Consider the following 21,605-nt stretch of genomic DNA (forward strand, 5'->3'; position numbering starts at 1 on the left):
GCTAGCAAATAGGCTCTAGTGTTTGACATGCCTTTGGGGAGACAAATCTGGGTAGAAGTCTCTTTATAATTCCACATACATGATGTAAGGTATCGGCCCATTTGCCTTCATTCCTTTGCATGTGGCGACTCAGTGGTCATAGCACTGTGTATTGAATAAGTGGGTCTTCCCCCATTCACATAATTGTCAAATCAAAAGTTACCATAGGTGTACGGGTGTATTTCTTGATTCTCATTTCTACTCCTTGGACTGCCCTCTTAGGAGTACCACACTCTTTTGATGATTGTGGCTTTGTTAGATCTCTCAGGAGATCGAGTTGTACCTCGTTAGAAAGAATTCATGCCGGAGCCTGGTTCGTGATCCAAGTGAGTTTGAAGAGAGGTAGAAGAAGTTTCAGGTTTTACACAGCACCCATAGGACTCCTCCCGACCATGTAGCCTGGCTGAAGCTGCTCAGCGTCACGCAAAGATCTCTCCTTCCCTGCGACTCTCTGCTCTCTGTTAGATCTCTCTCTCTCTCTCTCTCTCTCTCTCTCTCTCTCTCTCTCTCTCTCACTCTCTCTCTCCCTTCTCCCCCTCCCCCTCCCCCACCCCTCCCTTTTCATGTATTCCAGGGGGAGGCGTGGTGGACGAACCCAGATGGACCCCATTGGCTTAACTGAATTCACCTGGCTCAGGTGGGCTGATCCAGGTTTAGCACCCACCCAATCCCACTGGTGGGAAACCTGAGCCTCTGAGCATGTGCAGTGTGCCGCTCTTTGTTCCCTTGCCTGCCTCTCTGGGCATGGCTTAAGGGACATCCCATCCCTGCGCTAGTCTGCCTAACAACGTTACAGTACATTTTTAAATTGGAAAGGAGGAAACTTCCTATTTTTAAAAATTTATTTTTTATTTTATTTTGAAACCTCCTATTTTGTTCTTCTTTTTTTCAAGATCATTTTTACTATTTGAGGCCCTTTGCAATCATGTGAATTTGAGAATTGACTTTCCGTTCCCCTAAAAGGAACATAAAAGCTGTTGGAATTTTTATAGGGATTGCAGATCACTTTGGTCATATTGTCATCTTAACAATATTAAGCCTTCTAATTTATTTATGTCTTCTTTAAATTCCCTCAGAAGTATTTTTAGTATTTGTCTCCCTCATTAAATTATTCCCCAGTCCCATCTACATGTAACCTCCTTTCTGGGAAATGGGCAATGCGACGGAGGGTGAGGGGAGACGCGGGGCAGTGTAAGATAAGATAAAATAATTTATAAACTATTAAGGGTTCATGGGGGAGGGGGAGGGGGAGCGGAGAAGGAGGGGAGGGGAAAAAAAGGAAAAAGCTTATTCCAGGAACCCAATTGGAAGACGAATTTTGAGACTGATGAGGACAACGAATGTATAAGGGTGCTTTACTCAATTGATGTATGTAAGGATTCTGATAAGAGTTGTATGAGCCCCAATAATACGATTTATTAAAAAAATTATTCCTCAGTCCTTTAGTTGTTTAGATGGTATTAGAAATGGAATTGTTCTCTTTCTTTCCTTTTCCGATTGTTTGCTGCTGGTGTATGGAAGCACAACATATTTTTAAAGAATCTTTTTATTAGGGACTCATACAACTCCCATCACAATCCATATACACATCAATTATGTAAAGCCCATCCGTACATTCATTGCCCTCATCGTTCTCAAAACATTTGCTCTCCACCTAAGCCCCTAGCATCAGGTCCTCATTTTTTTCCCTCCCTCCCTGTTCCCCCCTCCCTCATGAACCCTTGATAATTTATAAATTATTATTTTGCCATATCTTTCCCTGTCCGATATCTCCCTTCACCCACCCCTCTGTTGTCCGTCCCCCAGAGAGGAGGTCACATGTAGATCCTTGTAATTGGTTCCCCGTTTCCAACCCATCCTCCCTCTACCCTCCCAGCATCACCACTCACACCACTGGTCCTGAAGGGATCATCTGCCCTTGATTCCTTGTGTTTCCAGTTCCCTTCTGTACCAGTGTACATCCTCTGGTCTAGGCAGACTTGCAAGGTAGAATTGGGATCATGATAGTGGGGGAGGAGGAAGCATTTAGGAACTTAAGGAAAGTTGTATTTTTCATCATTGCTACATCGCACCCTGACTGGCTTGTCTCCTCCCTGAGACCCTTCTGTAAGGGGGTGTTGTACAGTGGCCCACAAATGGACTTTGGGTTTCCACTCTGCACTCCACCCCTTATTCACTATGATATAATTTTTTGTTCTGATGATGCCTGATACCTGATCCCTTCAACACCTCGTGATCGCACAGGCTGGTGTGCTTTGTCCATGTGGGCTTTTTTTGCTTCTGAGCTAGATGGCTGCTTGTTTACCTTCAAACCTTTAAGACCCCGACTCTATAGCCGGGCACCATCAGCTTTCTTCACCACATTTGCTTATGCACCCATTTGTCTTCAGCGATCAAATCAGGGAGGTGAGCACACAATGATATGAATTTTTGTTCTTTGATGCCTGATAAGTGATGGCTTCGGCACCTCTTGATCACACAGGCTGGTGTGCTTCTTCCATGTGGGCTTTGTTGCTTCTGAGTTAGATGGCCGCTCGTTTACCTTCAAGCCTTTAAGACCTCAGATGCTATTATCTTTTGATAGCCGGGCACCATCAGCTTTCTTCACCACATTTGCTTATTCACCCGCTTTGTCTTCAGCAGTTGTATCAGGAAGGTGAGCCTCATAGAGTGTCAATTTAAAAGAAGAAAGTATTCTTGCATTGAGGGAGTACTTGAGTGCAGGCCCAAAGTCCTTCTGCTACCTTAATACTAAACCTATAAATATATGCACATAGATCTGTAAGGTCTCTCTCTCTGGGACTAGATTTCAGCCTTGGTCCTTGGCTCCGCGTGAGAAAGATTTTATGCTGACGCCGGGCTCGTGATCCAAGTGAATTTAATGAAAGTTCAAAGAAGCATCAGGTTTTACACGGCACCCATAGGATTCCTTTGACCGTGCGGCCTGGCAGAGACTGCTCCGGGACACGCAAGGATCTCTCCCCTCCCACGGAGATGACCAGACCCTCTCCCTCTCGGTTCCTGCCTTCTTAAGGGTTCCTGGGGGAGGCGTGGTGAACGACCCCAGGTCGATCCCATTGGCTGAATTGTAGTAACCTGGCCCAGGTGGGCTGCTCCAGGTGTAACGCCCATCTCCACCCACTGGCGGGAAAATCCAGCTTTGTCCTTTGCTGGTTCTCCTGGGCATGCGTAAATGGACTTCCCAATTACCTAGGCTAAGCTACCTAACAGATCTATTTCCCCATCCTCATATATAAACATATTTGCCTATGTACATGTCTTTATCAAGAACTCTATAAATGCCCTTTGCCTCCCAGCTCTTTCCTCTATTTCCTTTTTTGACTTTCCTCCTTTCCCTCTATCATGCTCAGTCCCCACCAGGGTTTCAGCAATTCCTCTTGGTTACATTACCCTTGATCATGCCCTACCAAGCCTCCCACACCCTTCTCACCACCGATTTGGGTCACTTGTTCCTTTGTCCCTGGGTTTGTTAACACCACTACCTTTCCCCCCACTTCCCCTCTCCCATGTCCCCTCAGAATTGTTGGTTCCATTGTTTTCTCCTCCAGATTGTTCATCCAGCCTATCTTATTTAGACAGACCTGAGGAGGTAATAACATGCACAAAAACAAGACAGAGCAAAACCAAGAAACAATATACAGCAAAACAACAACAAACCAATGACAAAAACCAAAACAAAACACAATAAGAAAAAAAAGCTTGTAGTTAGTTCAAGGATTGTTTGTTGGCCTTTAGGAGTGTTTTCCAGTCCAGTCTGTTGGGGCACCATGCTGGCTCCAAAGTCCACCTTCAGCATTCCCTGGGGACCTCGCCACTCCAATCCCTTGCTGTTGCACCCCTTTAGTGTTTTGCCTCAGTGTGGCAGGATCATATTGGGTGCAATTCCCACACTGTGTCTCCATTGTTGTCCCCTGTAGGGCTATGAGTCAGTGAGGGGCGCCATGTCTCCTAGTTTGGCTGGCCATGTGGTCCTCTCTGTGAACTGGCTGTTCTAATTGGAAATATCGTCCCCATGGCCTGGTGGTCCAGGATGTGCTCCACTCTCCTCGTTCCCCTTCATCTGCTCCCGTGTGCTCCAATCAGATATGTCCCTCTCCCGGAGCTTCAGATTCAATGCCGCCCTTTGAAATAAATTCTTCTGGGGCGAGGGGCAGGTGTCCATTTAGTACTTGGGATTGGGACCGGCCCCTCAAACCTCTCCACTGGTTCCCTACTGCGTGCTGGCATGCTGCATTCACATCTTGGAGCATTGGGTTGAAGTCTGGTCCCTCTTTCCCTGTGGAGATAAAAACAATACCCGCTCCCCTTGGGTGGGTTAGTGAGGCTGAAATTCTTTAAGTGAGCAGACAGCGTCTATTTTCTCCTGAGGAGTGGCCGATGGGTTTGAACCACTGACCTTGCTGTTAGCAGCTACCGGGGTTCCTTACAGTTAGCCGTAGGCACACTAAATGAAGAGACAGTAGGTTAGAAGATAAATGTGGGGAAATCAGTTAAGTGGAATGAGGGGCTCCGGGATGGAGGTTCAATAGGGTAAGTAGAGCGGGCCTCAATGAGGAGGTGGCTCTTGGGCACAGACTCAAGGGCGGGGAGGGAGGGAGTATGCAGACACATGCGGGGGCAGTTCACGGAAGGCAAACACCCTGAGTCGGAGAGAGGTTGGTGCGCTCGGGAGAGGGAAGCGTTTTGCCCATGTGTTTTTGGTTGGTTAAATTCCTAGCAGAGGAATTATGGGGTCAAAGGAATTGTCTCGATCTCCTTTGAAATTTTCTCATTTCAAAGCCCTGGGATAGAAGAGTGACCGTACCCCAAAAGAAATCTATTCAAATGCAAGAAAATCAAAATGGAAGAAGAGTAGAAAACATAAAGGGGCTAAAAATAGCAGTTAGCACCTCTGTTAAGAATTTCTGTGAGAATCTCAGGGGTTTACTGAGTCATCTTCCGCGGTGCCTGATACAGTGGGCTGGCACAGCTTGGCCGCGTGTCACCCCTCCGCGTTCCTGTATCTACTAGGTAGGATCCTTCTTGCCTCTTTGCCAGTGACTTTCAAGTACCAATCAGCTCTTCCCTTTCCACCTTCCCAGGTCCCCTGGGACCTTCCTATTCAGCTCCAATTTCTGATCTAGCTAAAGACATCCCCACTTTCCCACTGACCGTGAGACTAATTGGATGACTTCACCGGAGGCGCGCGACCTTGTGGTTTAGGGGGAGGGCAGTGGCCTTGAAGCACAGGGGGGACCTTCCTCTCTACCCAAGGGAAAGAACGGAGGGAGCTGCAGGGCCAGGGAGCAGGGAGGGTGTGTGGTAAGGGGCCGGCTCCAGGCAGAGGCTAATCAGAGGAGAAGAATGGGTTGGGCCCCGTTACCAAGGCCAGGCAGACTTTATTCTCCAAGTGGTAAGTCATCAAAGGAGGTTTGCTCAGAGTGACAACATGAGGCTGCCTTTCAAGAAGATGTCTGGAGCTGGGGTGATAAATGCTTTTGGAAGGAGGGGAGTTAAGCCAGGGGAACCAGTTAGTTCACTGTGGCAGGAGATATTGTAAATCTTTCATCCAGTCATTAAGCCAGTGTGTACTGGGGATCATGGGCGTGCTGGGCACTGTGCTCCATCCTGGGAAGGCGTAACCCACACCCCCACCCTCATGGAGATCACATTCTAGCCGGGGACAGAGACAGCTATCCAGTGGAAATCAATTGAGTAGATAGTATATTAACCTGTTTGCAAACCTGTCACTGGAGTCGTAGAACTGCCCCGTATTGTGTCTGAGGAAACAGATTGGCCACCACGTCTCTCTCCCGAGGGGCACCTGGTGGACTGAGATCATACCCTCCTGGTTAGCAGCCAAGTGCTTAAGCACCGTGCCACCACCAGGGCCCGTAGATAGTGTGCTTGACGGTGCAGGTGGTCAAGTGGACATGCACGCAGGAAGGGAACGAGGAGTTTTTCAGAGCCCCGGGGTGGTGTCCATGGTTAAGCATTTGTCTTACTAATGGGAAGGTCGGTGCACTTTGCCTACTCCTAAAGGACCCCCAATGAAATGCAATCCTTTTCAGAAAAGTCAGGGCCACAAACTGTGGAGCAAAGGTCCACTCTGACATCCCGGGTCACCAGGAACCAGAATCGACTCGAGGGCAACTGTTGTTTGTTTACTAGAAATGGTTGTGGGCTGGGGCCGGGAGGGGGTGGGCGGTGGGTGGTGTGGTTCACAAGTTCCTAAAGAAGAAGGATAGCCAGCTGGGGGAAGGAAGGCTCTTGGGGTGACTTGTGAGTGGAGGGGCCTCAAAGGAGGTGGCATGGGAGAGGGAGAAGGTGAGGGCGAGGGAGGTTGGGAGTGTTTGTAGGTAGACTCGGTGAGACGAGGAGCCAGCCAGGAGCACAACAGGGAGTCAGTGATGTTTATGAAGGGTGCGATGAAGGGCAGCAAGAGAAAGCCACCCAGGCAGCACACAGCACGGTACCATCATGGAAGACCCAGGGCGTTCAGGTTATAGGCATGTCTCCCCGATGAGGCTGTCAGCATCTTGAAAGGACCCATTCACACTGGCCAAGCCACGTGCTGAGCACATTCCAAAATATTCAGTGAATATTCGCAGTTGGAAGGCATTCTTCCTTCATCTTGCTGCCCCCAGCCACGGGGAGCTCCCTGCGTGGTGCCTGAGGCTGCTTTTCTATACTTCGCTAGAGGTCTGCCACCGCAGCTAGGGAAGCTAACCAAGGGTCTGGCCCCAGGGAGGACTGGGGTTTGGGCCAAGCAGGAGTCCCGCTGTGTTAGCCCCAGTTGACCAGAAAAACAAATTCATAGACACTTATATGTGTTTTAAAAGAGAACTCTATATCAAAGAAAAATTGTACGTTAAGAAAACATCCCAGCCCAGTCCAGATCAAGTCCTTAAGTCTGATATTAGCCCATATGTCCGATACCAGTCTATAAATCCCTCTTCCTACTCACGAAACACAAGCAATGGTGCTGATGCAGGAAGATCACAGGCCAGTGGGTGGAAAGCCTTGTGGACCCAGTGGTGGTGGAGGCATCCCAGCGCTAGCAGGGGTCTCCAAGTGAGCCCTGCGGCTCCAGGGCTCTAGTGTAGCTCTGTGTGTCTTGTCAGCAGGAATGTCTCACAGGAAGGGAGCTATTGATTATCGAGGGCACCTCCAAATGAGGTCATCAAGCTGCAACCTGAAAGACAGCTTAGACTCCACCCCTCCACAAGTTGACACCAGAGTATGTTGCTCACGTGCTCTTGGGCTGTGTGGCCCCTCCTGGAGTAGGCGTGCGGCAGCCTCCTCCTTGAAAATCCCCTTCTATTTCTGGTGGTCCAGAGTCTCTTGGTCCCTCCCCAGTGAGCACTGCCCAGTGATATCCTGTGGCCTGCCCAGAGAGGGCATCTCATCCGTAAGTGGCTGGGTGCTGTTTATGTCAACATCTACCTCCCACCCCACTTAAGAGCTTGGCGTGCCTCCAACCGTGCCCTACCTGGATGAGGCCCCGATGCCACTGCACTTCTACCGGGACTGGGTCTGCCCCAGCAGGCCCTGCATCGTGCGCAATGCCCTGCAGAAGTGGTCACTCCCCTATCTGAGGTGGGTGCAGCCCTGGGCTGGGCTAGGGTGATGGGCGAGCTGTCTTGTGGCATGTGGGCATGCTCTTAGAGTCCCTTCCCCTAGGGCCACGGTGGGCGCCACGGAGGTGAGCGTAGCGGTGACCCCAGATGGCTATGCTGATTCCGTGCGCGGAGACCACTTTGTGATGCCAGCCGAGCGCCTGCTGCCCCTGTGAGGTGTGTTGGACGTCCTGGAGGACAGCGCCCGGCACCCTGGTGTGCTCTACGTGCAGAAGCAGTGCTATAACCTGCTTACCGAGCTGCCCCAGCTGCTGCCCGACTTGGAGCCCCACATGCCATGGGCCTCCGAGACTCTGGGTGAGAGGGGGCGACTGGGGCAGAGGGCAGTCGTTGAGAATACACAGCAGAAGCACACACCAAGCTTCTACACTGACAGCTCGGTGACATTGATTGTCTTGGGCCACACCCACCACCCCATGGCCAGGGTCAGGCTCTGCCGCCCTGGAAGCCTTGACTGTTGACCGACTGCAAAGGATTAGTGCTCTAATTTTGCCTGTGGGGGGCTGGGCCCACTCCCCAAGCCCTCCAAACCATGGCCTCTTCGCCACTTTTCCCTGGGATGCCCCTCGCTCGCACGCAGCACCCCTGCCCACATCCTGTTGGGTGTTATCCCAGACCCAACCTGCAGGGGAGAACCGCTCCTAACTCTCCTCCTCTGTCCTGCAGGGAAGATGCCAGAGGCGGTGAACTTCCGGCTGGGGGAGGCGGCCGCAGTGACGTCCTGTAGGTGTCTCTGGGATGCAGGGACAGGGAGGAGCCAGGATGGGGCCAAGGGTGGGAGGCTGGCCTGGAGGGTCGGTCTACCATTCTGCGAACAGAGGAGGAGCGGCGTGGCAGCGTGGTGGGTGGGATGACTTTGGTGTGGGGGCGCACTAGACATCTCTCAGAGGGCACGTTGGCCCCGGAGGTGAACTTGGGAGAACCCTATGCGTGGATATTTACCTCTTTGGAGAGATGACCCGCATGGGGCGTGTGGTGAGTGCCAAGTCCCTGGTGGCTGGGATCTGGAATGCCCTCCACTCCAGCCCCCCCTGGGCATCTCCTGGAGTCTGGTTTGACTATGTCATTGAGAATACACAGAGCAAAAGCACACACCAAGCTTCTACGCTGACAGCTCAGTGACATTGATTCAGTCCCTCTAGTTGGTTCAAACGTTCTCACCCTCCCTTCCCGAGTTCTTCTCCCTGAGGGAAATGAGGGGGCTTCAGAAACTGTGTAGAAAATAATGGGATTCCCCCTCCCCCCTTATAAATTCATTGTCCTCCAGGATCCTGGCTGTTCTTTGAAGAGGCTGTTTTCAGTCTGAGCCCAGATGGAGTTTAAAAGAGCACCATGCTCATGGCAGAGGGATGGAGATCCTTTACTGGCTAAGTTGAACTAGTACTGGGCGTCAAGGAGACATCAGGGGACACTTTGGATAGAAGGTTGAAATCTTTATTCGCAGGACTTTCTCGTTTTTACACCCCTGGCTGTCTTGAGGCGCAAGGCTCTGGGTGGGCAGGTTCTGCCTCTCATGTGCCCTGCTCCGCCAAATCTGCCCAGGACCTTCTTTGTGTTGGCAGTGCACAAGGACCACTACGAAAACCTCTACTGTGTCCTCTCTGGAGAGAAACATTTCCTGTTACACCCGCCAAGCGACTGACCCTTCATCCCCTATGGTAGGGCTGGGGCCTGCCTTAAGCATGGGCCCCAAACCAGAGGAAGGGTAGCGAGGATTCCCTGCCTGTGTCCCTGGGGCCAGGCAGCCAACAGGAGAGGCTGGGAGGAGGAGTGAGGGGCTGGGAGCACTCTTTGCTGAGCTACCCCTTTTTCTCTGGCATCAGAGCTGTACACCCCAGCAACCTACCGACTCACTGAGGCGGGCACCTTTGAGGTGGTGGATGAAGAGGCCATGGAGAAGGTGTCCATCTTGGCCCTGGGCCTCAGGGAGGAGCGTGCTCATCCATCTCTGAGGAGCAAGCGGGCCCCAAAGGTCTTGGGAAGGTGGCCACTTCCTCCGTAAGGTCCTGCCTTCTGGGGCTGGCTTCCCAGGGCGGATGGAGGGGGATCTTTGGCCCTTACCGTTGGCAAGGCCAAAGGCCGAGTTCCCCGGTCCTGCTCCGTCCCCAGGTGCCCTGGCTTCCACTGGATCCCCTGACACCAGATCTGTGTCGGTACCCACAGTACCGTGGGGCCCAGGCCCTCCGCTGCACCATGCAGGCCGGCGAGATGCTCTACCTGCCGGCCTTGTGGTTCCACCATGTGCAGCAGTCCCAGGGCTGCATTGCTGGTGAGGAGCTGCTGGCCTCGGCCAGCGGGTGGGCTGGGGAGGCTCTGGGTCAGAGCTGGGCCACCCACTCCTGTGCTTGCTCTCCCCACAGTGAACTTCTGGTACGACATGGAGTATGACCTCAAGTACAGTTACTTCCAACTGCTCGACACCCTCACCAAGGCCTCAGGCCTGGACTAGTGGAGCCCCCAGGGAACGTGCTCCCCCACAGCTCAGGGGGCACTCTGGCTCCTCCCCAGATGGGCCCCCACAGAGACACCCTGCAATCTGTCTGACCCAGAACCCCGTTTGTGTTGGGACCGACCCTGGAGACTATCGTGGGTGAAAGGAGGAGGACCAGGAAGTGCCAGGCAGGTGTCTAGGTCAGGGTTCCCAGAAAGCTGCCACGCAGGTGAAGCAGCCCCGTGGGTGGAGGCCAGCTGCGGCGTCCTCCCTCCTCTGTAAAGCTGTGAAGTGGATATAATGATGGTCCCTACCTTTCTGGCCGCCCTGGGGAGTGGAGAGGGTTTCTGTAAGGGCCCGCTCGCTCGCTCGAAGGAAATGCTCAATAAAGCCGGGGAGGCTCCATGTGGTACCTGCTCCTTGTGGCTTTCTGTGTCTCCAGGAGGGCGGGGAGGGTTCAGATGGAAACGTCAGAGAGAGGAGCTAGCTCCCTGTCTGTCCAGGGACCACAGCTTGTACTCCGGTCTGGCCGGCAGGCCAACCCTGTTTTAACTCTCTGCCAGGGCTTATTGACTGGGACTCTGGTTTACTTTGCGATAGGGTTGGTTGCCTGGGGACGAGCCTGTGTCTCCTAACCAGCACAGGGACCAGGGGACAGAAACTGCCCCACCCCCACCTCTGGGCTGCTCCTCTGCAGAAGGAACTGGCTTTCTCTTGCTGCCCCCACAAAAGGGGAGATGAGCCCCCTTCCCCTGGGTGCCCACCTGGAGCTCCAGTCCTGGCCATCTCTGGGGACCCAGGTGGCCCAGGCCCTGGCTTTGAAGAGCTGTTTTTAGTAACAGCCACTCCCCTGCTGTGATGATAGGCTCCGGATACACCCCTCCTCCGGGTCTGCTTCAGTGGAGACTGGGCATTCCTGTCCTACTGGTACCTGGTTGTTTCTACAAGCCGTGTTGGTGGGGACTCTGCCCTTGCCCTACCTCTGGCGGCTCCCCAGACCAGTGGCCCCTCCAAGCCATGCCTTCCTGTCCTGCTCACACGGGTGGTTGGTGAGCTGTCCTGGAAGCAGGACCCGGCTGGGCAGGCCCAGTTGGTGTCTGCTGGGGGCAGTGGGTTTTCCAGGAACCCAGCAGGGGTGGGGGACCTTGAGCCCATGGGAGGGTGTCAGTAGCCCCAGTATAGGCTGAGGTGCTTCATTTCTTGGGCAGGGTGTGGGGCTTGGGCGGAGCGGAAGATGCAGGTGTGAGGGGCTAGGGAGGCCAGTTGGGACATACTTGGATTTTGGCTTAAAACACCACAGTCCTCGGCCCAGTGGCTACTGCTGCCTTTGCTCACCCCGCCTGGGACCCCCAGCCTCATGGCTCTGGTAAGACTGGCGTGGCACTGGAGCCCACTCTGACCCTTGCTGCCCACCTGAGTCCTGGCTAATGCTTTCTCTGGAGGGCTGTGGCCGCGGTGGTCTTCAGGTGTAGGGGGCGTGTTTGCCAGCTTTGGGTAGGGGCATGGCTGGGCTGGGGATCCACAGAGCTTCTAGGCAGGGAGAGGCTCCTGGCTGCTCCCCTGCTCCCTCTGAGTCAGTTGCCTGGGCTGTCGGGGCCTGAGACTGATGAGATGGGTGACTTTCCCGGGTTCTTCCTCTGCCAGGAACCCCTGGGCGCATGCAGCTGGGACTTCCAATGGCAGCTGGGAGGCCAGTGAAAGGGTGTGCTGACACACGCTCCCTAGCCCCAGCGCACCTGGCAGGGCTTCAGCCCAGAGCCAGGGGTGGTTTGGGATGGAGTCCTGGGGTCCTTTGTTTCTCTGCCCTCGGAGAACCTGGAGGGCACAGGGCTTGGCGCCCATGGGCTGCCTGGCCTGGTAACCTCCCACCTGCCCCAGCACAGAGGTGGCTTCCAGAACTGCCCCCTGACCAGGGGTGGGATGCACAGGGAGGAGTGAGTGAGCAAGCAGGAGCTTAGTCCTAGCAGGCCGCTCCCTCCATGCCCTTCTGTATGCCCACCCAGAGCTTTGTAAGCGAGGGCATGGGCTGGGGCAGACAGGTGGCAAGATGGGAGCCTGCTGGTTCCAGGAGAGGGAAGCGGAGAGCACAGCGATCCTGCCTCTGGGTCTCCGGCCAGTTGCTGGGTCACCTCTCCATGCCTCCGCCTCCTCGTGAGGCAGCGTAGTAGTCGGCTGAGTTAATGTATGGATAGCCCTTGGGACAGACCTGTCATGGGCATTGTGTAAGTTCCTATGGACGTGCCCTGTCTCTTCTAGACTCGGGGTTCTGGGTGGCCTTGGCCCTGTTGGTGCAGGGTGAGCCCTCACAGGTGCCCCAACCTCCCTTCCATCGCCTGCGGCCTTTGGTCATGTCATCCCACAGGAAGCTTGTCCCCTCCCCGCTGCTCTGCAGGCCAAGTTGCCCGGGACCTGCCTGCACACCATTCATGTGCTGCAGGCCCACAGCCTGCCTGCCAGGGATGTGGGTGAGTTGACCGAGAGAGGAGAAGGGAACTGAGGTTGCAATTGGAGCAGGGCAGGGACGGTGGGAGGTGGCAGGAGGGCTGGGCCTGCGAGGTCCTGGGAGGAGGGCCTGCAAAGAGTGACGGGCAAGGGCTGGTGATGGAGGGTGGGGCTTGGTGCGTCCCCATGGATCCCTCTGGTGGTGAACTCTGCGTGGCTTGGGGGAGAATTGGCCCTCATTTCTTCTCCTCCAAGTGACCCACCCTGACTTCTGTGTGACCCTGTGGCTGACCACGGCCTGCAACCACCGGTTCCAGACGCACACTGTCAACAACTACAGAAACCCTGTCTGGAACCAGAGCTTCCACTTCCGGGTGCACAGCCAGATCAAGGTGGGCCTGCCTCAGCCAGCCCTGCGTACCCCCAGTGCCACCCCCACCCCACCCCCCACCCCATGGCCCTGTCCCGCTGCTCCCCTTCCAGAACATGGTGGAGCTGAAAGTCTTTGACCAGGACCTGCTGACCAGCGACGACCCCGTGCTGTCAGTGCTGTTTGACGTGGGCACTCTGCTGCCTGGGGAGTTCCGGCGCCAGAGCTTCTTGCTGAGCCTGCAGGCAAGACTCCACATGGGCGGCCACCCTCGGTACCACCAACGGGATGCTGCTTAAATGCCCCTCTTCAAAGAACTTGTTTACAGACCATGAGGTCAGGTTTCCCTGGTGCCTGAGGCCCTTGTCAACCAGGACCTGCTTCCCGAGGAGCGGCCCCCTCCTCTGGGCCACATTATGGACAGCAGCCCTCCCCGCATTGGCTCCCCTGGCTGGCATCTGGATTGGAATCTGCACATACCCACACTGACACACACACTCACATTCATACCCACACGCAGCCTCACACACATACACAGGTATACTCACACGCAAGCACACGCACTCAACCACTGCCACACTCACACATGCACAGCCATGTGGATACACATGCACACACACTCACATGTGCACACAACCACTCACATGCATGCCCACATACATGCACACGTCTTACCTTTATAACTTGCTTTTTCATGGTGGGGAGCGGTTTGACGTTGAATTCCGCCTGCGGAGTGTGTGAGTTGGGGGTTGCGGGGGTCAGGGGAGTTGGCGGTTGCGAGGTAGGGAGAAGGGCTCTGGGTCAAATCTGTCCCTTCTGGATGGAGAGAGCCTCGTGCGCTCAGGGCTGGTGTCCTTCCCCGGGGACCCTCTGTGGTTGGAAGGACTGCCTAGGCTTCCTTGGGGGCAAGAACCTGACCCCCGCTCATGGCTTTTCCCAGGACAGACTGTGCGGAGCAGCTCACCAGCAACGGTGTCCTAGTGGTGAGTCAGATCATGGTAGTGATTGATTCAGGATCATAGTAGTGATTCGGGATTATAGTGGTGACTTGGGATGGTAATGGTGACTTAGGATCATGGTACTAATTCGGGATCATAGTAGTGATTCTGGATCATAGTAGTGCTGTGTGATCATAGTAGTGCTTTGTGATCATAGTAGTGATTTGGGATCATAGTAGTGCTTTGTGATCATAGTAGTGCTTTGGGATCATAGTAGTGATTTGTGATCATAGTAGTGCTTTATGATCATAGTAGTGCTTAGGGATCATAGTAGTGCTTTGTGATCATAGTAGTGCTTTGTGATCATATTAGTGCTTTGGGGTCATAGTAGTGCTTTATGATCATAGTAGTGATTTGGGATCATAGTAGTGATTTGGGATCACAGTAGTGATTTGGGATCATAGTAGTGCTTTGGGATTGTAGTGGTGAGTGACACACCCTCCCTCAGGCCATCTGCTCACCTGCCCTCCTGGCTGCAAGTCTGTCTGGACCAGGAAAGAGCAAAGTGGGAGGGGCTATGATTTCCAGAGGACATGGGACTGAGGAGCAGGAACCGCGGGCTGCAGGGGAATGGGTAGTGGTGAGGTATCCTCGCGTGGGAGGGGCGGCATATGAATCTCCTCTTCCCAACACAGGCCCGTGAGCATTCCCGCTTGCATGTGCGGCTGGAGGAGGCCGGGGACCAGAAGGGTGAGTCTCCCAGGTCACCAGGACAGCCCTGGCCCTCAGCCTATGTCTTCCCCCTTCCTCAGCTGCCCATCCTGGAAGAAGCTGCCAGCCACCTTTAGCCTCCGAAGGCTAGGGGCTGGGGGTGAAACTGCCCGGGCTTACCAAGACCTGGTCTTTTCCCATGACCCTGCTCCGAGGGGGCTGGGCTGGGGGTAACTCCTCCCAGCCTCTGCCAGCCACAGGGGCGGGAGACACCTCACGGGCAGGGAACCCCCTCCCACCCCTACCTCGGTTACTTTCTCCAGAGTCAAAGGGAAAATTCAGCTTGTGGTCCCCGGGTCCTACGAGGGATCTCAGGAGGCCACCGTAGGCAGCGACTCCTTCCGTTTCCACTTCCCCACCTGCTGGGAGCAGGAGCTGAGTATCCACCTGCAGGTAGGGTGCTCCCCCACTGACCCCCTGGAATTCAGGCCCACAGGGCCGGGTGGTACCCCTGCTCTGAGACTCGGGTAAGTGTACAGTTTTTGTCCCCTTGCAGAATGCCCCCCAGGAGCAACTGAAGGTGCCACTCAGGGCCCTGCCATCAGACCAGCTCGTGAGGCTGGTCTTCCCTACGTCCCAGGTACTCTTCACTCAGAGGAAGAGACCTTGATGTGGGTGTGGGACAGGGCCTCAGGCCAGTGCGGGGGTGGGGGCAGGGGGTGACTCCTTCTCTCCCTTTTCTTTTGGGCCAAGCCCCTGGGCTGGGCTGTGGGGGTGCATCCCTGTGGAGATGACTGGGGCATCCCAGGGCCGAAGTTGGGGTGGAGGTGCCAGCCTTTCTGAGTGGTGTTTTGCTGGTTTGCAGGAGCCTCTGATGAAGGTGGAGCTGAGAAAAGAAGACAGGTGAGAGGCTGGGCTGGGGGAGAGCAGCCGGGGGAGGGAGGGCGCTATGTGCAGCTGGGTGGCCTGGAGGACCGGAAGCAAGCGGGTGGCTGCAGCAGGGAGCTCCCAGTCTTGGGAAGGTGCTCAGAGCAGAGAGGGTCCTTCCTCAGCCTTGTAGTCTGCGTGTGGCCTCACTGGGTGGGAGAGAGGTGGGGGCTGAGGAGAGTAACACGCCTGGTTTGAGGAGCACAAAGACCAGAAGGAAGCAACCTTTTGGGTAGAAGCAACGTGGCTGGGCCTTCAAGAACTTTTACTGGCCCTCAGTGTCTAGGAGCATAAGCAGCCCCAACTTAAAGACCTTTGTTCCTTCTCAGCCCCCGTGCCCCCTTCCCAGTGTAGCCCTGGTCCAGCGTTGCAGGGGAGGGAGAAGCTGAGACTCAGGGCCACCTTTGGCCACAGGGACACCCTCATCTGCCAGCTGGCCTTGCTGTCATGCCGGGCGTGTTGGTGTGGCTCTGGGCCCACCATGCCCACCTCACTCTCCAAGCTTCAGCACGCAGGCTGAAGGGAGAGAAGAGATGGACGTGGATCTTGCAGGGAGATGGGCCCAGTGTCCTCTTTTCTGACGAGGATGAGCACTGCCTCACTGTCCGTCCATCCCCCCACCCCACCCCCAGACCAGGGGAGCTAGCCGTGCGCCTGGACTTCGAGCTGTGTGCTGAGGAGCAGGGCTTCCTGAGCAGGAGGAAGCAGGTGGTGGCCAAGGCCCTGCAGCAGGCCCTGCAGCTGGAGGGAGACCTGCAGGAGGACGAGGTCTGTCAGGCTTTGCAGGAGTGTGGGGGTCTCAGGCCGAGTGTTGAGCTGAGTGGGCCTCCACACTTCCATTGCCCGACCAGGGTTGGTTGTAAGGCCGACTTGTGTTTGCCTCTCGTCTGCCCACCTACCCCCCTTGTACTTCCCGGAGCTTTCTTGATGTTATCTTGGGCCCGATGCGGCTGAGCAGTGTCAGAACCACGGGCCCCACCAGGGATAGCTACCCTTCTCTGGGCATTGGCCCTTGGCCTGGAGCTGATTTTAAGACTGGGCCTCTCAGACAACTCGGTGGACATCTGGCCAGGCCTCTCTGCTGGTTGGGCTGGCTCCTAAGGAAATGAGCTCCTTGCAAGGGGAGAGGGACGCTGATTTGGGGGTTTTGAGGTGAGCCTGCGTCTTTTAAGTAGTGACCGCCGTACTCCCCAGGCTGGGGATGGGGAGATAAGGCCTGTGGCCTGTACGCTCCCTGGAGTTTTCAAAACCCGAAAGGACCCACCCTGCTGAAGGAGGTTATCCTGACATGACTCTCCTCAGCTGCTCTGACTCAGACCCGCTCCATGGGTCCCCACCAGACTCTGACCTACGCTAACTTGGTGGTGGGGCCAGGGGCAGGGGACTGAGTGGCCACTTGACTTGCTGTGTTCTCCTCCTGTGGTTTTTACTGCCCGGCGCACCCTGACCTCAACTCCACCAACTGGAAGTCCCCGCAGGGCCTCCCTTGACCCCAGCTGTACTCTGCCCTTCCAGGTCCCAGTGGTGGCAATCATGGCTACTGGTGGAGGGGTCCGGGCAATGACTTCCCTGTATGGGCAGCTGACCGGCCTCAGGGAGCTGGGCCTCTTGGACTGCATCTTCTACATCACAGGGGCCTCGGGCTCCACTTGGTGAGCAGGCTGAGTGTCGGATCTGGGGGTGAGTGGGCAGAGGCAGGGGTGCCTGTGGTAAGGCTTCTCTAGTGCCCCCTTGGCCTCCCTGACTAGATTGGAAGGTCTGCGAGGAGGCAGGTGGCAGGTGCGATATGCCCAAGGTGCCCCATGGGCTTCGGCTGTCTCCATGGAGCTGGAAGGCACCTGCGGGCTGCTGCCCTGGGAGAGAAGGTCCGAAGGGGTGTGAGGTCTCGGGGGACTCTTAGAGGAACCTGTCTGCCCCCGAACTCTGGCTTTGCCTAGGACCTTAGAAAACCTCTACAAGGATCCAGAGTGGTCGCAGAAGGACCTGGGGGGCGTCACCGTACTGCTGAAGACGCAGGTGACCAAGAACAAGCTGGGCGTGTTGGCTCCCAGCCAGCTGCAATGGTACTACCAGGAGCCGGAGGAGCGCGCTCGCCTGGGAACACCCGGCCTGCTTCACCAACCTCTGGGCCCTCATCAATGAGGCCATGCGACATGATGGGGTACAGAAGGGCGGCCCACGGGGACGGGCCTGGACCTGGAGGCAGCCCTGCTGGGTAGCAGGGCGAGGGGAGATCTCCAGAGACCAGGCAGCAATGGGTTTACACGGAAGTATCTCCCTACAGCCTAATGTCCACAAGCTCTCGGAGCAGCGACAGGCTCTGAGGCACGGCCAGAAACCTCTCCCCATGTACTATGCCCTCAACACTAAGGGGCACGGCCTGTCCACCTTTGAATTTGGAGGCAGGTCGAGGCAGCTGGTTGAGGCCCCGGGCGGCCAGGGGTCGGGGAAGGGGTGGTTGGGATGGTGTGGGGAGACAGTTTTTCATGCCCTTCTCCTTACACTCTGGTCCGGGACCCGAGTGAATCCAGACACCCATGACCCCAGAGATACTTGGACTGGAGGGGAGTCGCGCCTCCTTTGTGGCTGCCCTGCGTGGGTTCGGGTGGGCAGGAGGGTGGTGGCCAACAGCGGTCCCTTCCCACCGCAGAGTGGTGTGATTTCTCCCCCTACGAGCTCGGTTTCTCCAAGTAAGGTGCCTTCATCCCCTCCGAGCTCTTCGGCTCCGAGTTCTTCATGGGGCAGCTGATGAAGAGGATGCCTGAGTCCCGCATCTGCTTCCTGGAAGGTGAGGGGGTCTTGGAGAGAGAATGGGGGAGGGGAGGATGTTTCTGGGGGAGCCCCATCACTGAGGCGGGCAGCAGGGAAGGGTCAGGCTGTGACAGGAATGGTGGCTCTCGTCCCCTTGTGTCTGCGCTCCCAGGCATATGGACCAACCTATATGCAGCCAGCCTCCAAGACAGCTTATACTGGTCCTTGGAGCCCAGTCCGTTCTGGGATCGCTAGGCTCAGACCCTGACAAGCTTGGGTAGGTGCCCAGGCTCCGGGGCTGGTGCTGGGGGTGGGCATGTGACTCCCAGCTCTGTGTGTGTGTGGTGGTGGGGGCACTGGTCTCAGCTCTTTCCCTCTCCGGGGTCACTGCCCTCAGACTGGGCTAGCACCCACGCCCCACTCCCTGGCTATGCAGACAAGGAGCAGGTCCCAGTGCTGAAGATGGAAGTGCCACCCAGCCTGGCTGGGAGGATCGGGGAGTTGTTCTCTGGCCTCCTGACGTGGCGCCCGCTTGCCCAGGCCACCCACAACTTTCTGCGTGGTCTCCAGTTCCACAAAGACTATTTCTAGCACCCTCACTTCTCCTCCTGGAAAGGTAGCTTCTCCCACCGGGGCCCAGCCCCCTGATGTCTTCCCAGAGCTGTGGGCCTTGGCTCCAGGCCCCTCACCTCACCCCTTGGCTCCAGGCCTTCCATGTGTGGCCCCACGGGATCCCACGGGATGTGGGGAGTAGAGTTTCCTGCCTTCTCCTTCAGCTGGGGCTGGAGGTTGCTTCAGGGCTGGGGCCAGGTGGGTGGGGCCTGAGGGCGGAGTCTTTTTCCAGGAGCAGCCAGTGACTGCCACTGACCAGGGGAGCAAGCGTGGTGTCCTCAGCACCCGTGCTCAAGGCTGCCCTCCCACCCCGCTCACCTCTCCAGACACCAAACTGGATGAACTCCCTAACCAGCTGACCCCTGGGGAGCCCCGCCTGTGCCTGCTGGACGTGGGCTACTTTGTCAACACCAGCTGCCCGCCCCTCCTGCAGCCCACCCGGGACGTGGACCTCATCCTGTCGCTGGACTACAACTTAAATGCCGCCTTTCAGGTGGGGGAGCTGATGAGTGGCACCCGAGGATGCTAGGGCAGCTTCACAGTGTGTGCCTTGCTGGCTTCCTCCCAACCCTATGAGACAGGGACCCACATGCTATGGGCTGAGCTGTCCAGAGAAACAAAAGCAGCAACACTCCTCTGTGTAGAAAGAAAGAGCTTTAGATCAAGAAGTCATTTTAGATCAGCAAGGCATCCCAGCCCAGTGTGATTCAAGACCATGCTAGTCAGAACCTTCCTCAGCCTCTGTGTAGCTGCAGGCAGATAATGCCCAGGCTGGCGTGAACACGGCCAAGTCGGCGGCTCTCCAGGCTGGTGGCCCCATGGGGCCGTCCCTGGAGACAGAATCCCAGCGAGGAAGAAGAGGCTCATAGCTTCTCCCCTTCCTTCCAAGGAGGGATCACCAGGCTTCCACCTGAGTGACAGGTGGGACTCCACCCCTGCACTTTCACGCAGGTCCAAGTGGACATAATATCTAACCACCACACCAGTCAAAACAACCAAACCAGGATCCCCACCATGGAGTCCATGCTGACTCACCGGGTCCCCCTTGGTGTGTTTCTGAGATCGAACTGCTTACGGGAGTAAAAATGCCCACGGAGCAGTTTGTCACAGGAAATCAGCCTCTAACAACCAATGGGTCAGTAGGCACAATTGTATGGCGATAAAATAGTAAAGGTCTAGTAAAGTCATAGAGGCTAGGAGAGATAGGGGAGCGAGAGTACAATAAAGGAGTCAGGCACGTTTTATGATAGCATGCTCACCTCAGCTCCTCTTGATGGACCACGTGGAAGTGGGGGAAGAGAGAGCATCTGTATTATCTTGGGGTAGTTACAGGTAGCCTTAAGACATGCATATTCAGTAGTTACATACGCCACAAGGTGGGTGGGATCGACAGTAACGCTGAGCTCACAAGTGAGGAAGCCTAACATCTGCATTGGGGGAAGCTGAGAGGGGGGCTGGGCGACAGCAGGAAGAGAGAGCCAGAGGATGTCTGCCTCTGTAGGGAGATCAGACCAGCCATGTGCTCACTTGAAGGCAGCATGGCTGTTAAGGGAGAGTCTGTGGCTACCAACGTGGAGGCACAAGTTGAGGAACGTGGTGCTCGGCCCTCTCTCCATGGAGCAGCGGGTGGTTTCCCAGTGCTGACCCTGCAGAACCTCGCCCAGCACATAACTGCTTCACCACCAGCGCTCCCTGTGAAAAGAACTGGGGTTTCATTCACGCTCCATCAGGGGGCTTTCTCCGCAATGGGGAGAGGATGTGATGGTGAATCTGGTTGGCTGCACCTGCACCACGGCTGGTTGCAGGCCGTCGACACCCCAGCGTTTAGTTTCTGTGTTAATTTAGTGAGAGGTGTGTGCCCTTCATGGCTGGCCTCAGCGATGGCTACAGTCCGTTTGGTGGAGCTCTGAGGGGCTGTGGCACGGCTGTCAACTCCGACTGATGCTTGGTCCTATGTGACGTCAGTGTCCAGGACCAAGGGAGCCCAAGGCTAGCCCTCTCCTGCCCTCTGTGCCCCTGCAGCAGCTGCAGCTGGTGGGCCGCATGTGCCAAGAGCAGGGCATCCCGTTCCCGCCCATCTCTCCCAGCCTTGATGAGGAGCGCCAGCCTCGGGAGTGCCACAAGTTCTCTGATCCCGGCCGGCCTGAGGCCCCAGTCATTCTGCACTTCCCCCTGGTCAAGGACTCCTTCCAGGACCACTCAGCCCCTGGTGAGCCAGCTTGCCGCCACCCCCTTCCTGGTGTCCCAGCCTCCCCGACCCAGCAGACCCGCCCTCCACCCCAGCACCCTGCCCCTCCATGCCCATGATGTGCTCTCTGCACAGGGGTCCCTAGGACCCCCGAGGAGCAGGAGGCCGGCCGGTTGAACAAGTCTCCGTCTGACTCCCCCTACCACTACTCGAAAGTGACCTATAGCCAAGAGGACTTGGACAAGCTTCTGGGCCTGGCCCACTACAACATCTGCAACAACCAGGAGCCGCTGCCGGCTGCCCTGCGCGAGGCCCTGCGGAAGAGGAGGCAGCGCTGACAGCCCGCCCCGAGTGACGCCATGCCTCAGCCTCAGAGAGCCATCCCCCAGTGTTCTGGGGCCTCAGAGGGCCTGGTTGGCCCCAGCAGCACCCTTCCTAGCCTTGGGTGTATGCCCTGGAACCCCAGATGGGGCAGGAGCTGCCAGCACCTCACAGAGGGCCATCTGCACTGTGAACTGAAGCTGTGACTACGGGCTTGCCACAGCTCAGCAGCTGC

General features: G+C 56.1%; 1 protein-coding gene and 1 pseudogene across 1 annotated transcript; both read left to right on the top strand.

Moving 5' to 3' along the window:
* Nucleotides 1–7,546: 7,546 nt before the first annotated feature.
* Nucleotides 7,547–10,273, top strand: LOC142435807 (bifunctional peptidase and (3S)-lysyl hydroxylase JMJD7-like). Its single transcript, XM_075539921.1, has 8 exons — nucleotides 7,547–7,638; nucleotides 7,723–7,830; nucleotides 7,861–7,976; nucleotides 8,346–8,402; nucleotides 9,242–9,313; nucleotides 9,503–9,651; nucleotides 9,843–9,948; nucleotides 10,188–10,273. Exons 1-8 carry the CDS (start codon nucleotides 7,547–7,549, stop codon nucleotides 10,271–10,273), a joined length of 786 nt encoding a protein of 261 aa, XP_075396036.1.
* Nucleotides 10,274–11,467: 1,194 nt separating this feature from the next.
* On the top strand, nucleotides 11,468–21,387 carry LOC142435802 (cytosolic phospholipase A2 beta-like; annotated as a pseudogene).
* Nucleotides 21,388–21,605: the final 218 nt, after the last annotated feature.

The sequence above is a fragment of the Tenrec ecaudatus genome (genome assembly GCF_050624435.1).
Source record: "Tenrec ecaudatus isolate mTenEca1 chromosome 1 unlocalized genomic scaffold, mTenEca1.hap1 SUPER_1_unloc_16, whole genome shotgun sequence".
Taxonomy (NCBI): domain Eukaryota; kingdom Metazoa; phylum Chordata; class Mammalia; order Afrosoricida; family Tenrecidae; genus Tenrec; species Tenrec ecaudatus.

Coding starts and splice junctions, on each gene's coding strand:
- LOC142435807 (XM_075539921.1), top strand. CDS start 7,547: ATGCCACTGCACTTCTACCGGGACTGGGTCTGCCCCAGCAGGCCCTGC. Junction 7,639..7,722: donor TGGTCACTCCCCTATCTGAG/GTGGGTGCAGCC, acceptor CCCTTCCCCTAG/GGCCACGGTGGGCGCCACGG. Junction 9,652..9,842: donor GGAGCAAGCGGGCCCCAAAG/GTCTTGGGAAGG, acceptor CGGTACCCACAG/TACCGTGGGGCCCAGGCCCT.